Source organism: Typopeltis vanoorti, chromosome 5, assembly GCF_054136105.1.
Source record: "Typopeltis vanoorti isolate ZY-2024b chromosome 5, IOZ_Tvanoo_1.0, whole genome shotgun sequence".
NCBI classification, from domain to species: Eukaryota; Metazoa; Arthropoda; class Arachnida; order Uropygi; family Thelyphonidae; genus Typopeltis; species Typopeltis vanoorti.
This window is the reverse complement of record NC_143553.1, coordinates 7,387,145-7,413,325: the sequence shown is the minus strand read 5'-3', so window position 1 is coordinate 7,413,325 and position 26,181 is coordinate 7,387,145. Positions and strand designations below refer to the sequence as shown.

The window sequence follows — 26,181 nt, the reverse complement described above, 5'->3', positions numbered from 1 at the left end:
TTTGTACCCTTTCCACAGTTAATTCATCCCCTTCAAATCCTGGGGATCAGATAACGGAATGATAATATAATAATGATACCAAACTCTGCAGTCCACACTCCTTCAGCCGATCCTCATAGCTAACATTGTACAGTCCTGACACCATCTTTGTTATCTGCCTTTGTACCCTTTCCAAAGTTAATTCATCCCCTTCAAATCCTGGGGACCAGATCTGAGAACAGTAGTCTAAGTGTGGTCTGAGCAGAGTCTTATGAAACGGAATGATAACCATTTTATTTCTGCAGGTCAGTGTCCTTCTCATTATTGCAGCAATCCTCTGTGTTACCTTCACTATCTTTGCAATATGTCCCCTAAATTTCAGGTTTCTATCAATTGTCTCCACTACTTCCTCCAGTTTAACTCCTCCCATAGAGTATGCAGCATCTGATCGATGTGTCCCAAACCTCAAGACCTTACATTTTGCTGCATTAAACCGAGACCCCCATTCATTTGCCCATCTATCTAGCTTATTCAAATCCTCTTGCAGGGCTACCACATCTGCATTATTACTAATAACCCTTCCCAGATTCGCATCATCCGCAAACAACTGAACATCCCCTTGCAATCCACGGACAATCCCAGTACTGAGCCCTGTGGAACCCCACTTGTAACCTTCTGCCTCTTTGATATTGCTCCACCATACACAACTCTCTGATACCTATCGGACAGCCAATCCTGAATCCAGTTGACCAATCTGACATCCAGACCCATGTGCTGCAACTTGATGCTTTGATGTAAAGGTCTATCTCTAGACTATCAGTTCCTGGAGATTTTCTTGTCTGTCGTTCTTTATAGACTGTGGTTACTTCAGATGTTGTGATGGGACTGTTAAGCCCATCTTGGATTTGAACAGGAAAGCCAATAATGTTCCAGGAATTATAATTTCCCAAAGTACTATTGTTTTTAACCAGATTTTTGGTGTTTTTGAAAGGAGTTAAAGATGTCTTGAATGGTGGACATGTCTTCACCATTAATACAGATTTGAGTGAGAGTCCTTTCTTTGTGTAATTTAGTGAAATGTCTATTGAAGAATGCAGTTGAAGGGCTAGCTGCTAAGTGCTGCTGTATTGTTATTTTAAAATTTCTTTTTTCTCCTTGTTTCTGAATTTCCTCTTTTATCTCTGTGTTAATGTTTCTAATGATGTTGCTACATTCTATACCATTGCATTGGTTTGCCCAAACAGCAGCTTCTCTGTTTATACAGGTCTGTTCCTTTCTGCATTCAATCATATTCTGTTTTACTGCTTGTTTGAATTTTAACCACATACCCAAGTTTGAAAAGAGTTTTAAAAAAGGGTCAGGAATTTGAATTGAAAAGCTCAATAAAAAATTTGATGGATCAGTTCTGGACCATGGAGACCTCCATGGTCCAGAACTGATCTCTACTTGTTCCAAGCAGCAGAATTTAAGCAGAACTAGATTATGATCTGACATGTTGATGTCAAGGTGCTTTAACTGAATCATCCTATGAGGGAAGAAGAGATATAAATTTGATCTAGACAAGTACCAATACTTTGATTCATGTACTTGTAAGCCTGGAGATTATTATTGCAAATCCTCTATATGTCTACTTGTTGAGCATTGTCGAGACATGTTTTTAAGTGTGTGTATCCCACTTTTCCACTCCTAGGGTGGCCTTCTATTTTGTCTAATGTTGTGGTTTTCAATAAAATTCCAGTACGTGTAAGCCTGTGTAAAGTTTTGTCTAATGTTGGGGTTTTCGATAAAATTCCAGTCTCCTGCTGCTGTAACATAGTGGGTACTATATAAATATTGCTCCAATTCTTGAAAGAATTTTTATCTAACTGTTCCATCTGATGGAGCATAAACAGATCTCTGCAATGCAAACCAGATCCAGATGGGATACCAAGGTTGAAGTAATGCAGAAGTGATTTCCATATACAAGTAGCCAAAGGGTGTCACATCTTATTACTAAAATACTCTGGATTACAGATGTTGAAAGTTTTTTCACTTGGTTATACTATAAATTGAAGATGCCAAGAAATTATATTCTTGGTTTCATCCTTTATCCAACTGTAAACAAACAAAGTTTGCGCATGAAGTCACTTCGCAACTGAACTATTTGTATATAGAGGCTAATGACTTCACATCATTTGCCTTAGTATCCCATAATGCAATGCACATATCCTTTTGGACATGTATAATGCTATGCATTATGGGAAGGCCCACTATCCAGGCTGGTTTCAACCTTTATTGAGGTCTGCTATAGACTCTCTAGTCTATAGCAGCACCTAACAACGTATTTTTTCCTATTTGACTATCTCATGCCAGACAGCTTCAAATGAACCATCTTCTTCAGACCTAAAATTCTCCTTAACTTCTAATTTTGTTGTTTATAATTCTTGAACTATCATCAGCAATACTCCAACTCCTGTCCTCTTCCCTCTATCCTTCCTGAAAATTCTATCCCTGTAACTATATTATTTTCAGTTAACCAGATCTTACTGATGTCAATAATTTTTGGCCAGGTCAAGCTGATCTTTTCACTGACCAAAAACTTCTCACCCTTATTCCTGATTCTTCTTGCATTCATGTACATGCATTTTAACATCCCTTTGTACTCATAGTTACCCTTGTGTAATGTCATTACCAACTCATTCGAATCAGAAACTTTTGAAATCCCATTCGACATCGCGTAATCATTACTGTACCCATGCTTATTTATCACAGAAGTGGATAGATCCTCCCTAATATCTCTAGTTTCCCTGGTTTTGCACTAGTACCCTCTCTCACTTAACAACACTTTCTTCGAACATCTAACCCCAAAACTATTTAAATATAGTCTGTTGGACCTATAAAAGTTCTTGCATCCATCAAATTCACTCCATACATCAATAAACTGCACACTATTCCTCCTGCACAATCTTCTCATCGACTCATTGGCAGTTGTGGCCCTTCTGCTCAGTTCTGTCCTGTCATATCGAGGCAGCAGACTCTCAATCTTCTTTTTTTTTTTACTCTTCCAAATCATCATCATCATGCATATCAAGGATTTAGGCCTAGCATGGCCTGTTCCGGCCTTAGAAGTCATCATTGAATCATTTAAGAGGATGTCCTGGTTTTCTTTTTCTTAATGGACAAATTTGGAGAAACTCGTGGTTACCTTCAGCATTTCAGAGGCAGGGTTTGGCAGGTGCCTACTCACTAAACTGCCATCCTATGGTCTGCCTTCCTCATTCTGCATCTGGATTGCCAACTTTCTCACTGGTTACTCACTGTGTGTCATGGTGGATGACTTACTCTCCTCAGATTTCCCCCACTAATCCAGGAGTACCCTAGGGTTCTGTTCTTTCACCCACTCTCTTCCTCTTGTATATAAAAGACTAAATAGCTATATACTCTCACAGACTTCCAATCCTATCTAGCTTTACCGATCACAATACACTCCATTCCTCCTTTTCATTTGACAAACCTGTTAGTATTCAAGTATTAGAATCCTTAAGATCTGCCACGACCAGGGACCTGAGCTGAGATCTCTTAGCTATATCCCAGTGGGGCAAGGACAACTTTGTAAACTTCAATGCTTTCTTTACAAGGCATTGAAGAGATCAGAAGTTTACAAGGACAACATTGTAAACTTCTGATCTCTTGCAAGAAAGTGCTTGCATCCTTCCCCCCGTTATCTTCAGTAATACTGAGATATCCAAACACGATCAGATTTCTCTTGTTGGACTGACTTGCACCTTTTGATATTTCCTGCCGCAACCATATTTCAACTATAGCTTCTGTAGCTGCCAAAAAACTTGGTGTACTTTTTTTGCACAAGACACTACTTCACACCTTTTACAGCTGCTAACTCTATGTAAAGCCCAAAATTGCCCATCCATGCAATATTGCTCCCATATTTGCAGTAGTGCATAAAAATCCTCTCTAAGATTGCTTGATTTTATCCAGAAGAGGGCAGTTTGGCTAATTATTGATCCTCTCTCAGAGACTCACTTCAGTCCCTCTCAGATGTTCAGATTCTGCCTTATGTCTTCTACAGATACTTTCATGGGCACTGCTCTGCTGAATTGGCCACTATTATTCCTCCACTCTCCTCTAAAATCATCAAAACAGGAGCCACTGCAAACCAACACCCTTTTCCAGTCCATCTTAAACCTCACCGAAACAACTTAACTATTCCTCTTTTATTCCATCTACTTCTGTCCTTTGGAACAGTCTCCCACACTCTGCCTTCCCCAAAGATTACAACCCATAGCTATTCAAGCAAAATGTGAACAAATTCCTCCTTTCTTCTATTCTTTTTGCCATACACAGCACTAATGTGCTATAGGTCTTGCCTATTCAGTTGTTTGTCAATGATGCAAAATTGAGTAGCGCAATATCAATAAAGATTATGTTAAAATTTTGCAGGATGATTTAGATACGGTCTGGGCAAAGGAGAATGCTTGTCCATTTGATGTGGAAAAGTGTAAGGTTATGCATTTTGGGGTGAAAAGATTACCAGCTTTGTACCACATTGTTGGAACTGTATACTCCAGGAAATTGGAGATGTTAGTAGATAGGGAGTTGAAGTTTAGAGGGCATATTTGCAAAAGTGGCTTAAACAGTTCATCAGATTACTTGGTTATTGAAGAACACCCTGATGAGAAAAGCAAGCAGGTTATTATACTTCTTTAAAGGGTCTTGGTAAAGACACCCCATCTTGACATTGTCACCTGGAGAGAATCCAGAGGTGAGTGACCAAGATCATGGCAGGTCTCGGAAAGCACCTTATGAGGATAGGTTGGAGTTTTGTCGGTTACAGAATTGGCTGACAGGTGGAAAAGGGATGCTTATATGATTGAGATGTACAAATTACTGAAGGATTTTTACAGGATTAATATAAAGGCAATTTTTCAAAACAGGTCTGGCAGTTGGAGAACTGGGGGGGGCCCATCCTTGGAAACTGAGCAAGACTGTGGTTAGCAAGGATGTGAGGAACAATCTTTTGCTTGGAGAGTGGTGAATGAGTGGAACAGATTGCCACAGCTTGTTGTGGATGCCATGACTGTGAGTAAATTCAAAACAGAGTATGATAGATATTGTACAAATATTGGATAGTGCTTGACATCGTATTTAGGGCTTCCCTTGATGAGTCTGCAGCCTCCATGGAGCTGCTAGTATAATAATATACTAGTTCATCAGATTACTTGGTTATTGAAGAACACCCTGATGAGAAAAACAAGCAGGTTATTATACCTCTTTAAAGGGTCTTGGTAAAGACACCCATCTTTATAATTTATGGATGATAGCAGTTATCTTTCTGAATTCAACTTGTTACACATCATTTTATACACTTATTTTTTTTCCAGTGTTATGAAATTTGAGAAACCAAATGCAGTGATCTCTCAATTATATGACCTGAAATTATCCCATGCCCTTAGTTAACGTACTTGAATGAATTGCATGTCAGCTGATTTGTGGTGTACATCCTTTCATTTACCCCCATTTTCAATTATTTGATCAGTAAATTGGCTTCCCAAAGCGATGGATATTAGCTGTTTTTTATTTTTTTAAGTGACAAATAATTGAGGGATTACTTTTGAACATATACAAAGTTCTGTTTTTTGTTAAAATTGCACAGAATAAAAAAAAAAGAAAAAAAGATACGATTTAAATTAGACTAAAACTGTTTCTTACCAAAGGATAAATTTAAAATTGAAGAACAAGATGATAGATTAGATTCCATCTATGTAAATTGGAAGCCACTGATAAAATGCATAACTTACAAAGCTCAAGGGCACATGAATACATTTGGCTCCTCTGATGAAACTGGACAATATCTTCAGGAAGAGAATATTTTTCCAGATTTCTTGGATCCACATCTTGGTTTGCTGTCAGGATCAAATGAAACAGAGTTGATTAAGTAAGTATACAGAGTGGTATTGTTATAGCTCATGTTTGTTATTGACAAAACATATCTTGAATTATAGTAGTTTCAACTCTATAGTGGTTTTAACTCATTTTTGTGGGGAATGAGAGGGGTAGATTTGCATATCTATCCTTCATTATTTTTGTCTTTCAAGATTTATTGATTATATATATTTTAATATTTAGCTAAATATGAAAGCTTGTTGAGAATATGATTTGATAGTGAGAATCCCCTATAATGAACCCTTTGACTTGGTGATAATCTGGTGATAAAAATGTAGAAATTTCTTTATAAATTTTGGAAGAAATAAGGAGATGAATATTGGATACATATTTCTTAGGCAGTAGATTTCAGTAAAACCAGGTGAATAAGCTTTTAGAGAAAAGAATAAGGAAAAAGATAAAGAAGAAAACTTATAATTAAACATATCGATACAAGGAGTTAAATAAGATTTTTTATTTACTTCAGTAATAGTTTTTCCTATTATTACTATTGTTGTTGTCATTATTCATGACCTCCATGGAGTCACAAGGCTCATTGTGGGAGGCCCATCTTAGACAACATAGTCTATCGTACCATTCCTCAAATTCATTCACTATTTGTGCTGTCACCACCCCATCAAGCAATACATCCCATTGTCCAGCCACCCTTCCAAAAAAAAAAAAAACAGAAAGCCACTTCTCATCCTCTTACTTATCACATTTGCAACTTCTAAGAATGGCCTCTTGTCCTTGCTCCGTCCCCATGTTTTACCATATTGAAAAATCTTCCCAGAATTTTATCATATGAAAGATCTCCTATAAATACCTCTCAGTAATTCAAATGTCTCAATCATATTATCTTTTCACTTTCTGATCCACCAAACTTTGCAATCTGCATGTCCTGGGTCTATCCTCTAACTAACATTGCACTATTCTAATATTTGTTTTGTCATCTGTCTCTGTAACTTCTCCAAGGATAATTTATCCCCTAGAAATTTCAGTGATCAGATCTGAGCATAGTAATCCGGATGTGTTCTGATCATCATGTCAGTATCACTTGCCTCCTCTATTTCTAGTAGTGCACAGTTCTACCAATGTGGTATGCAACTTTCTATCAGTGGTTCATAAATTTCAAGACTTCATTGCATTAAACTGATATACCCATTCATTTGCACCTATCCAGCTTATTCAAATTCTCTTGCAAGACCACACAACATTGGCACTATCTCTAATAACTCTTTCGAGCTTCAGCTGATAATGCCATTGACATAAAGATAAAACAGTAGGTCCCAGTACTGAACACTATGAAAATCCACTTCTGACCTTCTTTTTCTTTGATACTGCTCACTCATGTGTGCAACTCACTGATTTCTATTAGGCAGTATCTCTAATCTAATTCACTAGTCCAATATCTAAACACATATGTTATAACTTAAATAAATACTTAAATATCAGCTTATCATGAGAAAAAAAGCAGTATACAGGTATCCCTTGCTTAACGCGGTTTTGATTACCGCGGCGAAATTAATTGGGGCAATCCCTTGATATACGCGGCAAGAGTTTTGATTAACTCTGAGGAGCTCGCAGCTGATCTGACAGATACAAGCAAAATGCTTAATATAAATATTCTCACACAATTCAGTGTATAGCTTGTAGGTCATGAGTAGCTGTGCATTCATATGTTACGAGTGATATTCCGCACTGTTTTTTTGCTGTCAGTTTGGTTTAACACATGTTATTTAAAGGTTTGTGATATTTGACAGTAAACTGTATCTGAGAGATACCACGACCTCTGATGTCAGTACAGTATGGTTTAGTTTTTTTTTTTTTTTTTTTTTTTTTTTTTGTTCAATAATTTTTAGATTGTAACTGAAAATAAATAAACCATTTATTACAATAGAGAGCCAAAGACTTATTTATCATACATGTTCTCTAGGAGATTTACTTTACATTTATGGAAAATACTAAGCAAAAGTGATCAGGAGCTTAACTCCACCTTTACTGCGGTTGCCCATAAGGTTGGTTATGCTTGCATCCGCCGAAACATTTAGTTTCTGTATATTCGGCACGAAACTCTTGTAGTTTCTATATTCGGCTATGAAATAACGTTGGATTCAATATCCACTTAATTTGTACCATCGTGAATTATATTTTCAGTGTTTTTTCTTTATGTTTTATTGTTTTTATGCCGAGGTCTGGAGAGTCATTTTGCTTGTTATCATAGAATTTATGCTGATAAGAAAAAAACTAAAACTGTTCAAATGACTGTTCGATGACTTCTTTTGATAAAAAATTGTAGTAAATAATGTAGGTACAAGCATTTATTAAACATTTACTTTGCATTCATTTTTTATCTTTCCTAAAAGAGTACCATATAAAACGAACTATTAGTACAGTAATCGATCAGGGACAAATTGTACTTTTTACCATTGATTATTAGATTTGATTGATGCGATTTTGATATACGTGGTAACATTGAGGGATTAATTAACTGCATTAATCAAGGGATACCTGTATACTTTTTTATCATGATAAATATCAGCAATATATGTTTTTTTTTTTTATCATGATAAATATCAGCTTATCGTCAACTGCTCTTTTATTATATGAGGCATTCTGTTAAATGCACTGATGCTGACAAATCCATGCTGACCCTCACAGATAATACTACACTCATCTGCACAGTTTTGTATACAATCTCTCCAAAATCTTAACATAAGAAATACGAACTGACTTATAGTTTGACACCTTCATTCTAGTCCTTATGCAGTGACACCATCTTACCCTCATTCCACTACTTGAGCACCTTTCCTAGTCAGATTTTCATTGAATAGTCTGGTCACTGCGGCTGTCAGTTCTTTAGCACATTCTCCTCATGTTCTCTAAACCTTAATCTCCTGCCATCCTTCTAGCAATAAAATTCACTTTTCCAGGATGAAATAACCTGTAAAATAAGCATTAAACAACTCCAATAAGTCATCTGCATTGGACACTCAACTACCATTTTTATGTAACATTTGTTATTCTTTTTCCACAGTCAATTCTCCTCTTACTAGCCAGATAATGAAAGAAGTTCTTAGGATTACACTTATTTTGCAGGGCTAATCTCTTCTCATATTTCAGTCTTGTATTCCTTACTGTACTAGTAATTTTTGTGACATAAGTCTTATGTCCTCATGCAACAGCTCTCCACCCCCTCTCTTTATACTTTTCTCATAACCTTTTCTTTTCATCTGCAGCTCCTGTTTGATTTTATTAGTCATCCACTTTACACCAAAATGCATTATCTTTTTCACTTGAGGCATACAACTAGTCATTGCTGCTAATAAATATTTCTTCACTAGCTTCCATGCACTGGTGATATCTCTCCCAATTCTTCTATCCATGTAACTGCCGAAGCTGATTTATAAAATTATTATAATTCCCCACCTTACAATTCCACGTGAATTCTTTTCTCCTTGATGCTTCTGCATGTCTGTTCGTTCTCCAAGTCAAGAATGGTCACACTCGCCAACCAGGGGGCAAGGATAACATCTCGGTTACAATCGGACCAAATCCAAAATTCTTGAATGTTATGTTCCCTTTACCTCATGTTGCTTAGAACGTTCATTCCTCAAAAATTTCCAAAATTCTGTTCCCTTTCTACTACATGTCATTTCCTCTTCCCATTTTATACTGTTCCCATAATGATATCATAAAAATCTCTCACAATAAGCACTCATTTTGTACTTGCCAAACTAAACTGCCTAAACATTTGATCTTCACACAACGTGTTCCCTGGTGTCTATAAGTGTCGATAACAGAATCTCTAATTTCCCAATCTGTCCACCTCTCACTATATGCTCTCAAAACCATCAGCTCCAAATTCTCCCCTCTGAGGGGGACAAAATTCATCACTTATCATAAGTAACACTTCATCATTCTATTTACACTTCCTGTCCTGCAGAAATATGCTGTAACTTCTATTTCTGTGAGGATTTCATCTGCCAACCACATTTCACTGATTCCAACAATCTTTGAACAGGCTGAAGCTGTTAATGTCACCAGTTCATTCTCTTTATCCCTGCTTCCTGCATTTGTTTAGAGAAGCATTACTGCATGATTAATATTCCTATACCTACTTATAACCCCTCCCCTCCTGGACTACATTTGACTGTGGAGTTTTTGTTTTTCTTTTAAAAATTAAAAAAAGGTGGCAATTTTGTTCCAAGCACAACAAAACAACAGTATAGTGGGTTTTTTCATGACCAGAAGTTTTAATAATAATATTTTTTTACCTTTTGAGTCAACAGTTTGAAGACACATCAAAAGTCACACTAATATGGATGAAGTGAGGCACTTCATCCATATTAGTGTGAAAGTTCAAAATTGTTTTGTTTTCTAGCATTTATGATGAATCTGTGAAACTCAATTTTTAGATTATTTTGGAATTTTTGTAAAGGGAGATTATGTTGAAAAGTGACACAATTGTTTTCTTTCTATCACCTCTAAAAGTTAGTCAGGCTAGAAACTTATGGAGCCACCATATCTTAGCCAATGTATAAATTCCACTTCCATCCCTCCCTGTGACTGTTCCTCCTTCCAGCCTGTCCCATAGTTGAAGTCTCCACCTACTAACTACTTCACCTGTGCTTGTAGTACTAATTAGTTGATGTCTGTCATCTGCATCTTCCATTATATCCTCTGCCCTATAGTACCAGCAGCAAGAAACCAACTATATTTAATCCTGCTTCTGCTGAACTCCTATTCTTTTTTGGCTTCAATTCTTTTGCTGTCACTAGCAAAATACCCTATATCCTGTTCTCTTTGTCATCTCAAAAATAGTATATCATTTTCTCAACTAAGTCGTACTAATGTCCATCATCTTTTGCCAAGTTGAACCAACCAATGCCAAAAACTCCTCCCCACTTATTTCAGATGCTTTAGGCATTAAAATAAATAAATTGCAGTATTCCCCCTACCCCACCCCTTTGGCTCACAACCTCCTTCACACTGTGTTTTCTATCCAACTCAATTTCTGAATCTACAGAAATTTTAGTTACATTCAGCATTATCTGATCATTCTTCTACTCATTTGCCTTGAGAAGGCCCACTCTCTCTCTCTCTCTCTCTCTCTCTCGCTCACTCATTCACTCTTATCTGGTCTCCACCCCCCCCCCCTCCCCAGAAAAAAAAACTTCCATTTTCCCTGAGTTCTTCAGAACTCTCACTGAACAACACTTTCTCAGGATACTTAACTCAAAGCCTTATATAAGTCCTTTCATCAATCAAACTCACTCCACACCATTCCTCTTGCACCACCTATCTGACAAATTATTTGCAATCATAGCCCTTCTCAACTCACCTGTGTCATACTTCTCACACAATCCTTACTCCCTCTTTCTCATTCGCTGACATTAACAACTCTTTCATGTCCTCTCACATAACATACTTGTCACCTGTGAGATCGTTTGTACTTTCTAGTATAATTATCTCTTTCACTATACCTTCTATTCATCCTAATAGCATCACTAAAATCCCTGACCTTTGTCTCAGGAAAACACAATTTCATCACATTCACCTTAGGTACTCCTCTTATCAGGAATCTCCATATGCTAGACATTTCTCGCTAGATAATTCTATCCCACATTCATTCTGTTCTGTGCAGGACTCTATACAAGCACACTATCTCTTACAATCTCATCATTCTTCTCATCTTCTACCTTTTCCTTCATATGTTTGCTCATACCTTGTTCTTCTTTGCATGCTTTTGCCACCTTATTTTTAAGAACAATTTCTCCAGCAATGTTGCTAACATTTACTTCTTTTTTGACATTCAACCTTCTCTGTCATACTTCTTATTCTCTCTCTCTCTCTCTCCAGATTTCTGGTACCCCTCTGAATATACTTTCTAAATGTGTAGAAAGTATGTTGTACTAGTATTCACTGTATCATAACAAGCAATATATATTAATAGAAGTGGTAGCTTTTTTTGTAATAACATCCCTCTCCCCACAAAAAAATTTTGCAATGGATAAGGAAATACTCATAAAAAATCATAAGCCACTAGAAGTTAGTACAAAATTACTATTTTGTACTAACTTCTAGTTGTGGTGATGTTGGTTGAGGTGAGGAAGAATTTTAGATATTTAATGAAATGTTACTATAGTGCTGGGAATATATAAGGAGATGATTTTAAAATGGTTAGGGGACATGAGATTTGGTGAGTAACAAGTGGGTTATAATAATGGCTAGCTTTAACTATAGAAGCATGGAGTGGAAGCAGTAAATAACATGGATAAATAAGGAGAACTTCTTCTCCTGCTTAGAGACTTTAAATGTGGTGGAAGTGATATGTTAGACATGAATGTTGCATTTAATTATGATATTTCATATGTTGATAAATAGATGAAGTTGACGAGAGTGATTATGCAACTGTAACATGGGAGCTATCTAGAGAAGTTAAAAGTTTCAGAACAAAAGATATTTTGCATGGAATTAAAGAGCAGGAAACTATGACAGTATTGAAACAGATGGGTGACTTCCTCATAGCATGATCATTTGAAGGAGAAAGAAATTACTAATACCTGGGATTTTGTTAAAAATTAGTTACTGACAATGTCATATTGCAATCCTAAAGCAAAGAGGACAAATAAAGTGGGGCTAAACTGGATGAATCGTAAAATGATGCAGAAGCTGCTGAGAAACAAAATACAAAAATGTAAGAAATGGAAGGCATGGGCTAGGTAGATGTTGAGATTAGGGGAGAAGGAAAAATGAGACTGGCTGAGGCAACAGAAAAAATCCTAGAGAATTATATAGTTCTTATGTTCAGCCTTTCTTCTAGTGGAAGAAAAGCTGAATATAGAACCCTAACGTTAGCTACTGGAGATGGCACACACAGGTCACACACACTGAAGTTATAGTGAAAAGCATTCAGTGAGTCGAAGTTGAAAATTTATTTATCACTAGGTTAGACTATAATAGATTTAGTTTAATCCTTTATCCCAGTGAGAGCAAACAAAGTTTGCGCCTGAAAATATCTTCAGGACTAAATATAGTGTTGTACTATCTTATCCAGTAAGTAGTGCAACACCAAGGCAACTCGTGGCAAAGGTGGAGCAAGCTACCAGGCACTTCTAACCCAGTATCTCCCATAATAATGCAAAACACATTTCCTATGTGGATATGTATACTGTTATGCATTAAAGGGATTGGCCATCTACCCAGACTAGTTTCGACCTTTATTGAGGTCTCTTCAGTGGGAGCCAGGCCCAGAGCTGGAGATACCAGGCAGAAGCAGTAGCAAGTCATCTGTGCCTATGGGAGTTGCCAAAAGGTTTATCACCTTTTTTAAAAATTACTCTGGATTTAGAGAAAGATGTTGAAAATTTATTTATCACTAGGTTAGACTATAATAGATTTAGTTTAATCCTTTATCCCAGTGAGAGCAAACAAAGTTTGCGCCTGAAAATATCTTCAGGACTAAATATAGTGTTGTACTATCTTATCCAGTAAGTAGTGCAACACCAAGGCAACTCGTGGCAAAGGTGGAGCAAGATACCAGGCACTTCTAACTAGTGCCTGGTAGCTAACTTCTAAGAAGTGCCTGGTAGCTTGCTCCACCTTTGCCACGAGTTGCCTTGGTGTTGCACTACTTACTGGATAAGATAGTACAACACTATATTTAGTCCTGAAGATATTTTCAGGCGCAAACTTTGTTTGCTCTCACTGGGATAAAGGATTAAACTAAATCTATTATAACATTCAGTGAGTCTTTTGCCAGTGTATTTCAAGTTGGGAGAGTAGGGTTGCATACCACTGGAAGAGAGGAGACCAGTAGTTCAAGAAAGCAAAACAACATATGAAATTTTAAATAAACTTGATGTTAAGGCTGCTGTACTGAATTGGGATCTGAGAATTGGTGATTCAACAAGCATCTGTGAATGGTGACTGCAACATGTTAGTGTTACAGTCACCATTGACATGTTAGTGTTACAGTTTGTGTATCAGGTGTGACAGACTGACTGATTCAAGATAGAATACAAACTTAGGATTGATGAGAATAGACATCTTTTAAGGAGCAGTGAAGATTTATTAAGAGAAGGTTTATTTTCGATAACCTTATAGCATTTTATGATAGGGTGACAAGTTTGCTATTGGACAAGAGAGATAGTTATATAGTAACTTCGGCCTCTGTATGTTGCTGATATTTTTATCATCTGACCAGGATTTACAAAACAATTCAAAGAATTGCTAACTTGACAATGACTTAGTAAACCTTTGCTGGACCCTCTCTAATGCATTCTCATCCCCTTTAAAATCAGGTGACCAAATCTTTGCACAGTAATCCATTTGTGGCTTGAATAAGAAAGCCTTATATAAGGTAATCATAACCTCTTTTGTTTTTGCATATCTATGTCCTCCTTATTGTTATAATCCATTGTGATGTCCTTACAAATTTAGCGATGTGACTCCTAAACTTCAAGTCTCTGTCCACCATCGCTCCCAGATCTTTCATCTCTTCCACCACCAACTCCAAAATTTCTCCATTAATTTGCATAGTCTGCATCTCAACCATGCATACCAATTTCATGACCTTGCACTTTGCAACATTAAACTGATGGCTCCACTCATTTTCCCACTCACATAGTCTATTCAGATCCTCCTGCAAGGTCACAACATCTGCTTTACTTCTCATAGTTCTTCCCAACCTTGCATCATTGGTAAACAGCTGCAGATCTCTGGTTAAGCCAGTCCCAATGTCATTAACATACAAGGTAAGCAATAATGATCCCATAACAGATCCCTGTGAAACTCCACTTGTGACTTTACTCTTTTAGGATACCACTCCTCTATACACAACTTTCTGATATCTATCTAACAGCCATCTATCGACTATCCAACTCGCTAGTGTGTAATCTAATCCCATCTGTTTGAATTTACCTACTAGCTTGTCATGTAACAGTCTATCAAGTACATACTGTACATGCATCTCCTTTATCATGTGAATTTGTCACCTTGTTATAATATATAAGCAGATTGCTAAAACCTAACTTTTCCTTAACAAACTCATGCTGACCATCATAAAGAATATTGCTATTATCAACCCATTTCTGAATCCAAGCCTTTACCATCTTCTCTAACACCTTGCCAACTACTCCACAGATACTCAGATTGGCCTATAATTTGTAGTCTCAGTCTTATCTCCACCCTTTGCGAAGTGGAACAATTTTTCCTACCTTTCATGCTGCCATGTTCTCTCCACATCACCTTTATTAACTATTACCATATCTAATATTGCATCATTAATTTCAGGTTATCATTTATGTACAAATTAAACAATAGTAGCAGTCATAACACTGAACTTTGGTGCACACTACTAGTCACCAGCTTCTGCTTGGATTCTGCTCCTCCATATACTACTTTTTGATATATGTCCGCAGCTATCCTCTTATCCACATAACCAGTGTCATATCCATCTCCATTTGTTCTGAATTGCATACTAGACTTCCATATGCTATTTGATCAAATGCCTTTGCAAAATTCAGAAGAGTCATCATTGTAGCCATTTCCCTTATCCAATACTGCTGTCACTCTATTATAAAAAATTAATAAATTACTGAGGTATGATGACCCTTCACAAAGCCATGTTGCCTCTCATTGAGTATCGTATTCCTATCGATCCATTCCTGATTTTCTTTTTGACAATTTTTCCAGTGATTTTACTACCACCCCTGAGATACTGATTAGTCTATAATTTGCTATTCCATTCTTAGGACCTCCCTTATGCAAGGGAATTATTTTGCCATCATTTCACTCCCTTGGATCTCTACCAGAGCTGAGACAAATTAAAGAGCATTCAGAGACATTATTATTATTATTATTACCAAAGACCGAATGGAGTCAAAAACTCGTCTAGGAGGTCCTTTTATCATACACACAGCTCATCATACCGTGCTTTAAACACAATAAAATTCTCTGCAGACATCGCACTCTCAGGCAAGGCATTCCAATCGTTCACGACTCTGCATTAAAAAAACCTGCTTCTCACTCCCATACTCACACCCTCTTTATACACTTTCCAGGGACGACCTCTGGTTCTCCCCTGATCTCACACTATTTTCTGTAGAACCTCTCCAGCATTAATCCTATAACAACCCCTTAATAACTTACAGGTGTCTATCATATCTTCCCTCTTCCTCCTGTCCACCACACTCTGCAAGTTGCATCTTCTCAATCATTCCTCATACTCGACATTCGAAAGTTAGAAACTACCTTAGTCAGTCGCCTATGGACCCCTTCCAACATCTCTTCATCATCCTTCTGAAAACCAGGTGACCAAATCTGGGCCCAATAATCCATGTGTGGCCTAATCGTCTTATACAATGGAACAAGAATCTCCCTACTTCTACAAGTCAGTGTCCTCCGCATCATTCCCAGAAGCCTTTTCGTTGTCTTCACAATTTTGGCTATGTGTTCCCTAAATTTCAGATCCTTATCCACTATCACCCCCCGATCTCTTATTCCATCCACCTCCGACAAACATCCTCACTAAACATAAATTCTGCATCCTATTTTTGTTTTCTAAATTTTAAAACTTTATGTTTTGCAACATCAAACTCGCATCCCCATTCCCAATCACTCAATTTATTCAAATCTTCTTGTAAGGTTACAACATATTCTCTACTCTTTATGGTTCGTCCAAACTTTGCATCATCTGCAAACAACTGAACATCTCTATCCAAATCTTCACCAACATCATTAATATACAAGTTAAACAGCAATGGCCCAAAAACAGAACCCTGAGGCACGTCACTAGTAACTTTCCTTTTTCTGGATATCGCTCCCACATACACAACTTGTTGATACCTATCAGATAGCCAGTTTCCAATCCAATGCACGAATCTAATATCCAACCCCATCTGCTCTAGTTTGAATATCAACATCTTTTCTTCTTTATTTTCAGCGATTTTCTGTCCACTGCTGGACGAAGGCCTCCTCCAGTTCTTTCCACCTATCTCTGTTCTTGGCAATGGTTGACCAACTTTTCCCATATCAACATATCATGCAGTAATCTATCAAAAGCCTTTGCGACATCTAAGTATATTACTGTATATCCTTCTCCTCTGTCCATGGAAGCAGTCACCTTATTGTAATAAGTAAGTAGATTACCAAAACATGACCTCCCGTTAGTAAATCCATACAGTCCATGAAAGATCATACCATTGTTGTCAATTAATTCTGAATCCTAGTCATCACAAGTTTCTCCAACAACTTATCTACAACACCTGACACACAGATAGGCCTATAGTTTGATGCTTGAGATCTATCACCTGCTTTATGAAGTGGCACAATTTTGCCCTCCTTCCACTCCTTAGGAACTTAACCCAGTGCAAACTCGTATTAAAAAAAATGTCAAGGCCGGCTTCAACTCCTTGGCACATTCCTTCAGAATACATTGTGATATATTATCAATTCCCACAGCCTTATTTACATCTAGTTTGCTCAACTCCCCCCCACACACCTCTTGCTCACTTACAGTCAGTCTCTCTTCCCCATCATAAACTGCTCTCAATCTCTCCATGAAGTCACATTCACAAGATTGAAAGACCTTTATGAACTGCTCATTAAGTATCTCCACCACACCTTCTGCAACAGCTGTCTTTATACCATTTTCTCCAATCAATGTCATCCTTCCATAATCATTCTTCCTTTGCTGGCTAGATATCGAAAGAACTCTTTAGGATTCTTTTTGGTTTCATTAGCTAACTACAGTTCATACCTCTCTTTAGCTACCCTCACCAACCAAGTCACCTGCCTTGTCTGGTCTTTGTAGTCCTCATGGAATTGGTTATTTCCACTTCTGTTATGCTGCCTCCATAATGCCCTTTTTCTCTGTATCGTATGCTTAATATCTTTATTCATCCATTTCACACCTATGTTATTTAACCATCTCACCCTTTGAATACATTTTAGACATTGCATCTACTAGATAGTATTTGAAAATCCCAGAAGCTGCATTGATCTCTTTTCCAGCTAAATCCTCATTCCATGCTACACCTGCAAGCTGTCTCCTGAGCCCTTCAGTAATCACCCCTCCCCCTTGTAGTTCCACATATACCCTTTTCTTACAGAGGTCCTCACACTGCTGACAACCACCCAGGTAATCACCTCATGATCACTCTTACCAATTGGTGGGTGATTTGACACTTCATTTATAATTACATCCTCTCATGAGATAATCAATAATCATGTGCCCTCTGTTACATACTGTCTGAGGTAGTTACCCATCAAAAACTCAAGAAACTCATTTTATTCACTTCCAGGTACTATCTCATCATTCCAGTGTATATTGCCATAATTAAAATCACCCATAATGACCACTCTTTTCTTATTTGCTTGGCTAATTTGATTATACATTTCATAGTCACTAACATCCACATTTCGTGGTCTATAACAACATCCAACCAAGTATTTTATTCCATTCACCTCTGTCTCACATCATACTGCCTCAAAACCACTAGCACTATTTCCCTGTGGCATCTCTACTTTGTATGGACATAACTCTTTCTCTATCATCAATAGCACTCCCCCCCCCCTCCTTTTTAACCCTTCCATTCTCACGAAACACATCATACCCTTCCATCTCTATTCCTGTCAAGATGTCGTCCTCATCTAACCATATTTCACTTATTCCAACAATTTTTGGGTGAACAGACTCAATTAGTGCAACCATTTCATCTGCCTTGTTTCTTACACTTCTTGCATTTGTATATAAACACAACAGCTCATTCCTGGATCTACAGCTACTTCCACTGATACCACTTATTCGATGTGATCTCTCACTGAATTTCAGATCCTTATCCACTATCAATCCTTATATCTCTTATTCCTCTACCTCCGACAATATAGCAAAACACAAATTCTGTATCCCATTTTTGTTTTTCAAATTTTAAAACCTTACATTTCACAATATTGAACTCACATCCCCATTCCCAATCACTCGATTTATTCAAGTCTTGTTGTAAGGCAACAACATCTTCTCTACTCTTCATGGTTCTTCCCAACTTTGCACCATCTGCAAACAACTGAATATCTCCATCCAAATCTTCACCAATATCATTAATATACAATTAAATGGCAATGGCCCTAAAACAGACCGCTGAGACACACCATTGGGGCCATTTCTCTTTCTGCTTATTTATTTTAATTTTAACCCTCTTTAATTCCAACTGTTTCCTCTTGATTCCAGGTCATCCCCCCATTCTCTGTTCAACCCATTCTCTCATTTTCCATACTCATGCCACTCACGTCCTCATTTATAACCACCTCTTCAATCTCTCCTGTCATACTCTCCTGCTCTTCCACATCACTTCCCACTTGATCTTATTCATTTTTTGCTCACTTCTATGCCTACCAGCAACAGTCTCTCCAAGCGACTCACACCATAACCACTAAAATGCATTCCATCGGTCTCATACAGTTCACTTCATCCTTCAAACTCATTCCACACATTAAAAAATTGTACTCCCCTCTCCTCACACATTTCAGCCAACATATCATTCATAATCCTTGCTCTCCACTTCATCTCACTACAGTCATATCTATGCAACACGCATACTACCCTTCCTGTCATACTATTATCTTTTATCCATCTAAGCAGCCACCTGATATCCATTCTGACATGCTTTTTGTCCTCTGTCAAGTTATGCATACCTATTAAAACCATCAACTCCTTCACTCCTCATATCCAATGCCTCAATCGCTCTACTCATTTGACTGACTGGAAAACATACTTTGTGCATCCTCTCATCCAGCACACCTTTAAGATGGAGTCACGTACAACACCACTCACTCGTCTTTCATTGACTCTTTCGTACCTACTTGATTTGTTTTAATCGTTTTCACCCAAATTTTCTTAATTTCACTCCATATTCATTTCATCTCTTTCCTCATCCAGCCCATTTCCAACTTTTGAATCTCGCATCACATTTTCTCTATCATTCAATCTTTCTAATTTTTGAACTCTCGAATCCCGCGTCACACTTTCACTCTCATTCATCCTTTTGAGTTTCTGTACTTTCGGTCCATGCGTTCAACTTTCCCTTTCATTCATTCTTTCTATTTTTCCCACTTTCGAACCTTGCATCACACTATTTCCGGATTCATTCATTCATTTTGATTTTTCCAACTTTTAATCCTTTCGTCATGCTATTTCTGGTTTCTTTCGTTCTCTCAATTTCATTTCCTTCCACCACATTCGTCTCACTTTCATTCTTTTGACAAATTACTCGTTTTCTTTTTCACTGATTTTTTTAACAATTTTTTGGCTTTCTTTCACACCATGCATCTCTTTCTAATGAGCACTCATTCTTCCTGCAACATTCTCGCTACTAACACTTTCTGTCATCAAATTCATGTTAGCACTCATCAGTTTCTCGTTTAGCTCACACTTCGCACATATCCTCCTTCCATCAGCTCTGAATGTCCGCAAACCATCCATGTAATCAAAAGAATACATGTAGCACACCTCGGACTTCACAGAATGACTGAAGTCTAAGTTAAAGTCATGCACTAACAAAGCTGCCGCCATCTTTCCTCTGCCGGTTACTATTCTAAGGGCCAAGAACAACGAATTTGTAATTAAGTTTAAGCAAAATATCCCACACGCTAATAATTGTAGTAGCGCATAACTTTTAAAACAGCTCTCACTCAAACAATCACTCATATACAATTAATTATTGCAAGAATAACTTATCTGAATCTGGAGCTCTTCTTACACACCGCCACTACTGTTGCCTCATGCAATTTTCCTTGCACATTCCCTTAAAACATGAGCTGATATCCCATCTAATCTCACATTGAGATTCTGCAATATGCCAATAACCTTCAAGTCATCCTTCTCTGTTTCCACATGAATATCTGTCAGATATGCCACAGCATTATCCTTGCTTGTATGATATACCCTTGCAAAGTGATTACACATTAACTCAACTATTTTATCTGCTTCTGTCACTTTGTGACCGTACACTCATTAAGGTCATTCTTTCATAGTTATTTTTCCTCTTACTTGTCACATAGCAAAAGAACTTTTTGAGATTTCCCTTGGCTTGCTTGGCTAATTTCTTCCCGTATTCTGATTTTGCCTTCCTAACTATTTACTGGTCACCCTTCTTGCTTGACCCTTGTACTGTTCATGAGTTTGCTGGTCACACATTTTCTTTTTCTGAAGCTTGTTCTTTATAATATTACTCATCCATCTAACTCCTACTGGATTAGACCTCCTTACCTTCAGTTTACAATTTAATATAGCTTTCTCTAAATTCCCATTAACTATCTCTCATGACTACTAACATCCTTCCCTTTCAGGGTTTTATGCCATGCCACAGTTTCAAGCTTCTTCCTAAACTTGTCATAATCACCTGCCTTGTAATTCCCTTCATGATAGAATATTCCTAATTTTTTACAATCTCCCAGGTCAAGACTACATGGTCACTTTCCTGAATTGGAGACAATGTGGCCACCTTAGTTATACGTAGCTCTTCTGATCCTGTGATCAGGTCCAATAAACTTGGACCTCAAGTCTCCTCCATCACATGCTGCCTGATGTAATTATCCCTCATTAGGTGTAGAAATTTCATTTCCTTCCTGCCATGTGATATCTTTCTTCCAGTCTATATGTCCAGAGTTGAAGTCCCCTATAATAATCATTCGACATGCACTCGATGTACTAATTTGCTGATGCATGTCTTCGATATCATACCTGGAACTCCCCCTGGCCTGTAGCAGCAACCAACTGTATATTCTGTGTTATTGACCTTGATCTCACACCAGACTTCAAATGAACGCCCCCCCCCCCTTCCTTGCCTAGCTTTGATTAGTTTTGGCTGCAACTCATTTGCTGTCATCACCAGTAACTCCCCCCCCCCCCTCCTTTAATCCTGTTTTCTCTTTTTTCCATGAAAATACTAGCCCCTTCATATTCTATCCCTATAACTACATCTCACTAATGGTTATAACTTTTGGCAAGGTTGCACTAATCAATGCCTAAAACTTCTCCCTCTTCTTCCTGATATTTCTGGCATTAGTATATAGAAACTGTAACATTCCTTTAGGCCTCTAACAATCTTTACTTCCTGAATTGAGTATTCTGTTCAATAGATATTCAGTTGGCTTGAGAGACTAGATCTGCACTTGTTAGCCATTCTCACACTCGCTCATATCATGGGTGCTTTCACACACACACACACACATTCACCTGCATCCAACCTAATTGCTTAAGTTTTCCTGTAGGCACTTCAGCATTCTTGGTGAAGAAAGCTATCTCTAAAACCTAACACCAAAACCATTTAGATGCAGTCCATCAGCTTTATACAAATCCTTCTTTCTGTCAAACATAGGCCATAGTTCCACAAGCTCTACATTATTCTTTCTGCACAACCTGTATATTCATTTGTTTGCTACGAACACCTTCCTCTTCCTCAATTTGATTCTATCATAGCATGACAGGAGACTTACAGTTTTTAACTTCTCACTCTTCATTTTTGCTTCATCCAACAACTCCTTCACATACACCCCTCATAGAGTACCTCTCACCTCTGAGATTATTAGTGCCAACCAAGACAGTTAGTTCTTTCACCTTTCCTTTTTTGCATCTGGATGGCGTAACTAATATGATTAATTTTTGCACCAGGGGAACATGATTTTGTTATACTTTCGTTAAGCACTCCTCTGATCATTGACTCACCATACATAATTTTCTCTTTACCATGTTTTTCTCATTTGAAGATGATGTGATCTTCATTTTTACCACAAACCATCTGCTTTTTTTCTCTTCTCTGCCTTACTAATCTGTTGCCACTTCTGCAACTTTTCAATTTCATGCTTTGTCCTGTGAAGGATAACATTCAAACGCGCTATTTCCTTATTGGCACCATTGCATGTTCAATACTAATTCCGGCATTATTTTTCATTTTACCATTGATGCTATCTGCTCTACTAACATTCACTTTGTTCTTGCCACCTAACTAGCACTCGCTCTCGAAACACTTAATACAAACTCATATATCTGTTTCAATCTCCTTCCATAAATCCCTTAATTCAAGAATACATCTCTCTCTCTCTCTCTCACACACACACACACAGATACACACACACACACACACACACACACTGCACTCTACAAAATCACATAAATTCAGCTACCATGCATTGCCGCCATACTGACAATGCATGGTAGCTGAATTGAATTGACATTGACAATCCTAACAGGACAGTTGAGATTCCCTGCTTTTACATATGTTGGAGACTTACGTGTATCAAAAGTAAGGATAATGTTCTGGTAGGAACCAGGTAACCTTCCCAGCATATTTGGATGCACCTCACACCTGTCATTCCCTGATCTTTAAGCTCTGAACATATCTCCTCATCATGAACATCAAGGAGATCCCATTTTGATATTACTCCTCTACAAGAATTGAATGTTTTATGAAGTGTTACTGTGATCAGTATTCGACATATTGATATTTCTCTCAGCAGTTTCTTGGATTGCTGCTGACTTTCCATGAGGATCTCACCAGATCATAGTATTTTAAGTGATCTGGGAGATACTGCCAGTCCTTCTAAACCCCTTCTGAATAAAGAAGAGTGACATTTTCCCTGCTGGCTTTTTACATGTTGCATGAATGATCAGAAACACTGGTACATTTATACTGGTATCACATATCTTTTGTTTCTTACTTCTGTTACCATATGCTGTATCTCTGGTATCAGTACTTGGCTATGGCCTTGTGAGGGTCCCTGAAATATTTGAAGATGAACACTTTATACTCAAAGGGGCTTTGGTTCAGCACCAGAGCTCCTCACCCACTGACCTTACTGGCAAGCAGTGACTTTGCTCAGGAGTGGAATGCCAGGGCTACCTCTGATGCTATACCAGCACCACGGCAAGTCTTAGGTCCTGAGCCTGGATCATGGGGGTGAGTGACTAACTGTGACACCATTGACCCTTGCAATCAAGGCCAATAGTTATCTGATCCTGGCAAAGCCATCCATATCGTTATACATTATGGGAAGGACGACTACTCGGACTGGTTTCAACCTTTATTTTTAGTATTCCATAATGCATAGCATTATACACACCCTAAAGGATTTGTGCTTTGCATTATTATTATATATTCATAAATAAACTTATAACAAAGTTTATTTATGAATATTTATATATTCATAAATAAACTTTGTTTGCTTTCAGTTGGATAAAGGATGAAACAAGAATTTAATTTCTTGTCATTTTTAATTTTGCTCTTTGATATCTGTCAATCAGCTACCCTCTATTCCAAATCACTAGATTGATATCCATCCCAATTTTCTTCAATTTATGCAACAAAGTTCTGTGGGAATCCTTTAAAATGTCTTGCAAAGTTCAGCAGTATTACTGAGTGGCCACTTCCCTTATCCATCTGCATTGTCACTTTATTATAAAAAAGTAAGCAAATTACTAAAGCAAGACCCACCCTTCAAAAAAAACCATGTTGCCCCTTATAAACTGTCATATTCTATTCATCCAATCCTGAATTCTTTTACCAATTTCTTTAGTATCTTAAGTACCACTCTTGAAATAGTGATTGGCCTTTAAGTTCATTCTTCTCTCTTTATGTAGTAGGTATGTTTTTGCCCTCTTTTTCATTCCATTTGCACCTTCCTGGTACTGAGGCTTAAATTAAACAGCTTTGTCAAAGAAGATGATCATTCCCTTGCACATTCTCATAATACTCAGGCCAATATTATTATTAATATTATTATTAATACCAGACCTCTATGGAGTCAAAAGACTCATCGCAGGAGACAAATACATTTACACACAAAGCCCATCAAACTATTTCTTCTACCTATTTTCTCTTGTCCACTTCTTCTACCCCTTCTCTCATTCTACAAAAAAATTTTTCTCCCGCTTTAACCTGGTAACAACCCTTTACCAACTTAAATGTTTCAATCATATTTCCTCTCTTCCTCTTATTCACGAGCCTTTGCAAATGGCATTCCCTCAATCTGTCCTCGCATCCCAAAGACCACCTACAATCTTAGTCTTCTCTGAACTCTTTTCAATATATCCTCATCACCATAAAAACCAGGGGAGCAAATCTGTACATAATAATCCATACAAGGCCTTATACAATGGAACCAGAACTTCTTTATTTCTATAAGTTAAGGTCCTCTGCATCATTGCCATAATCTGATCTGATTACTTCACAACTTGTGCAATATAACCTCTGAATGTCATATCCTTGTCTGCCACCATCACAAGGTCTCGTATCAATTCAACTTCCTTCAAAATTTCTCTGCCAAATGTATATTTTGCATCCTGTTGTTGCCTACCAAATTTTAGAACCTTACACTTGAAAACACTGAAATCGACAGTTCTATACTGTTGTCCACTCATATGCCATCTAATCCCATGGCTATGTTCTCAGTGAGGTTCTGCAATATTATAAGCTTCACTGCTTCAACTACTATTCTCACATCAATCTGTCATTGCAGTATCCCACCTAGATAGTATATACCCTTGCAAAATTATTACTCAATAACTCTACTATTTGGTTTGGTTTTGTTCACCATTTTTTAAAGTCATTATTCCATAGTCATTCCTCCTTTTACTTGCAACATAGTGAAATAATTCTTTAGGATTTCTTTTGTCCTCATCAGCTGGCTTCTTTCATAATTAGCTTTGGCCTTTCTTACGTGTCACCCTTCTTGCATGTTCCTTTTACTGCTCATGGCCATGCTGATCATCTTTTTCTTTATATTCCCTCCACAACTTTTTCTTTGTTTGTGCAGCTCCTGCTTCGTGATACTAATCATCCATCTAACTTCATTCTTATGCTTGATTTATCCTTCTGACAGAATTATTATTATTATCTGAGACCTCTAGGGAGTCAAGGACTCATCGAGGGAGGCAGTAAATTACCCAACCCAGCTTGACCCAACCCTTTCTTGACTGCAAATAATATCGTTTAACCTTTTGTTTAAACTATATTGTTTAATCTTTATATCAATGACATTGTCTGTGGATTGCAAGGGGATATTCAGTTGTTTGTGGATGATGCGAAGCTGGGAAGGATTATTAGTAATAGTGTAGATGTGGTAGCCCTGCAAGAGGATTTGAATAAGCTAGATAGATGGGCAAATAAATGGGGGTTTCAGTTTAATGCAGCAAAATGTAAGGTCTTGAGATTTGGAATACATCAATGGGACACTGCATACTCTATGGGAGGAGTTAAACTGGAGGAAGTAGGAGAGACAAGA

The 26,181-nt window shown here is 37.5% G+C and overlaps 1 protein-coding gene across 1 annotated transcript in view; it reads left to right on the top strand.

Annotated features, from left to right (window-relative positions):
• LOC150106211 (beta-scruin-like) overlaps positions 1–26,181 on the top strand; it is a 308,571-nt gene that overhangs the window by 57,016 nt on the left and 225,374 nt on the right. The window contains exon 4 of the mRNA XM_090392954.1: positions 5,691–5,911. Coding sequence (XP_090249080.1) covers positions 5,691–5,911 — 221 coding nt within the window. The remainder of the gene's footprint in view (positions 1–5,690; positions 5,912–26,181) is intronic.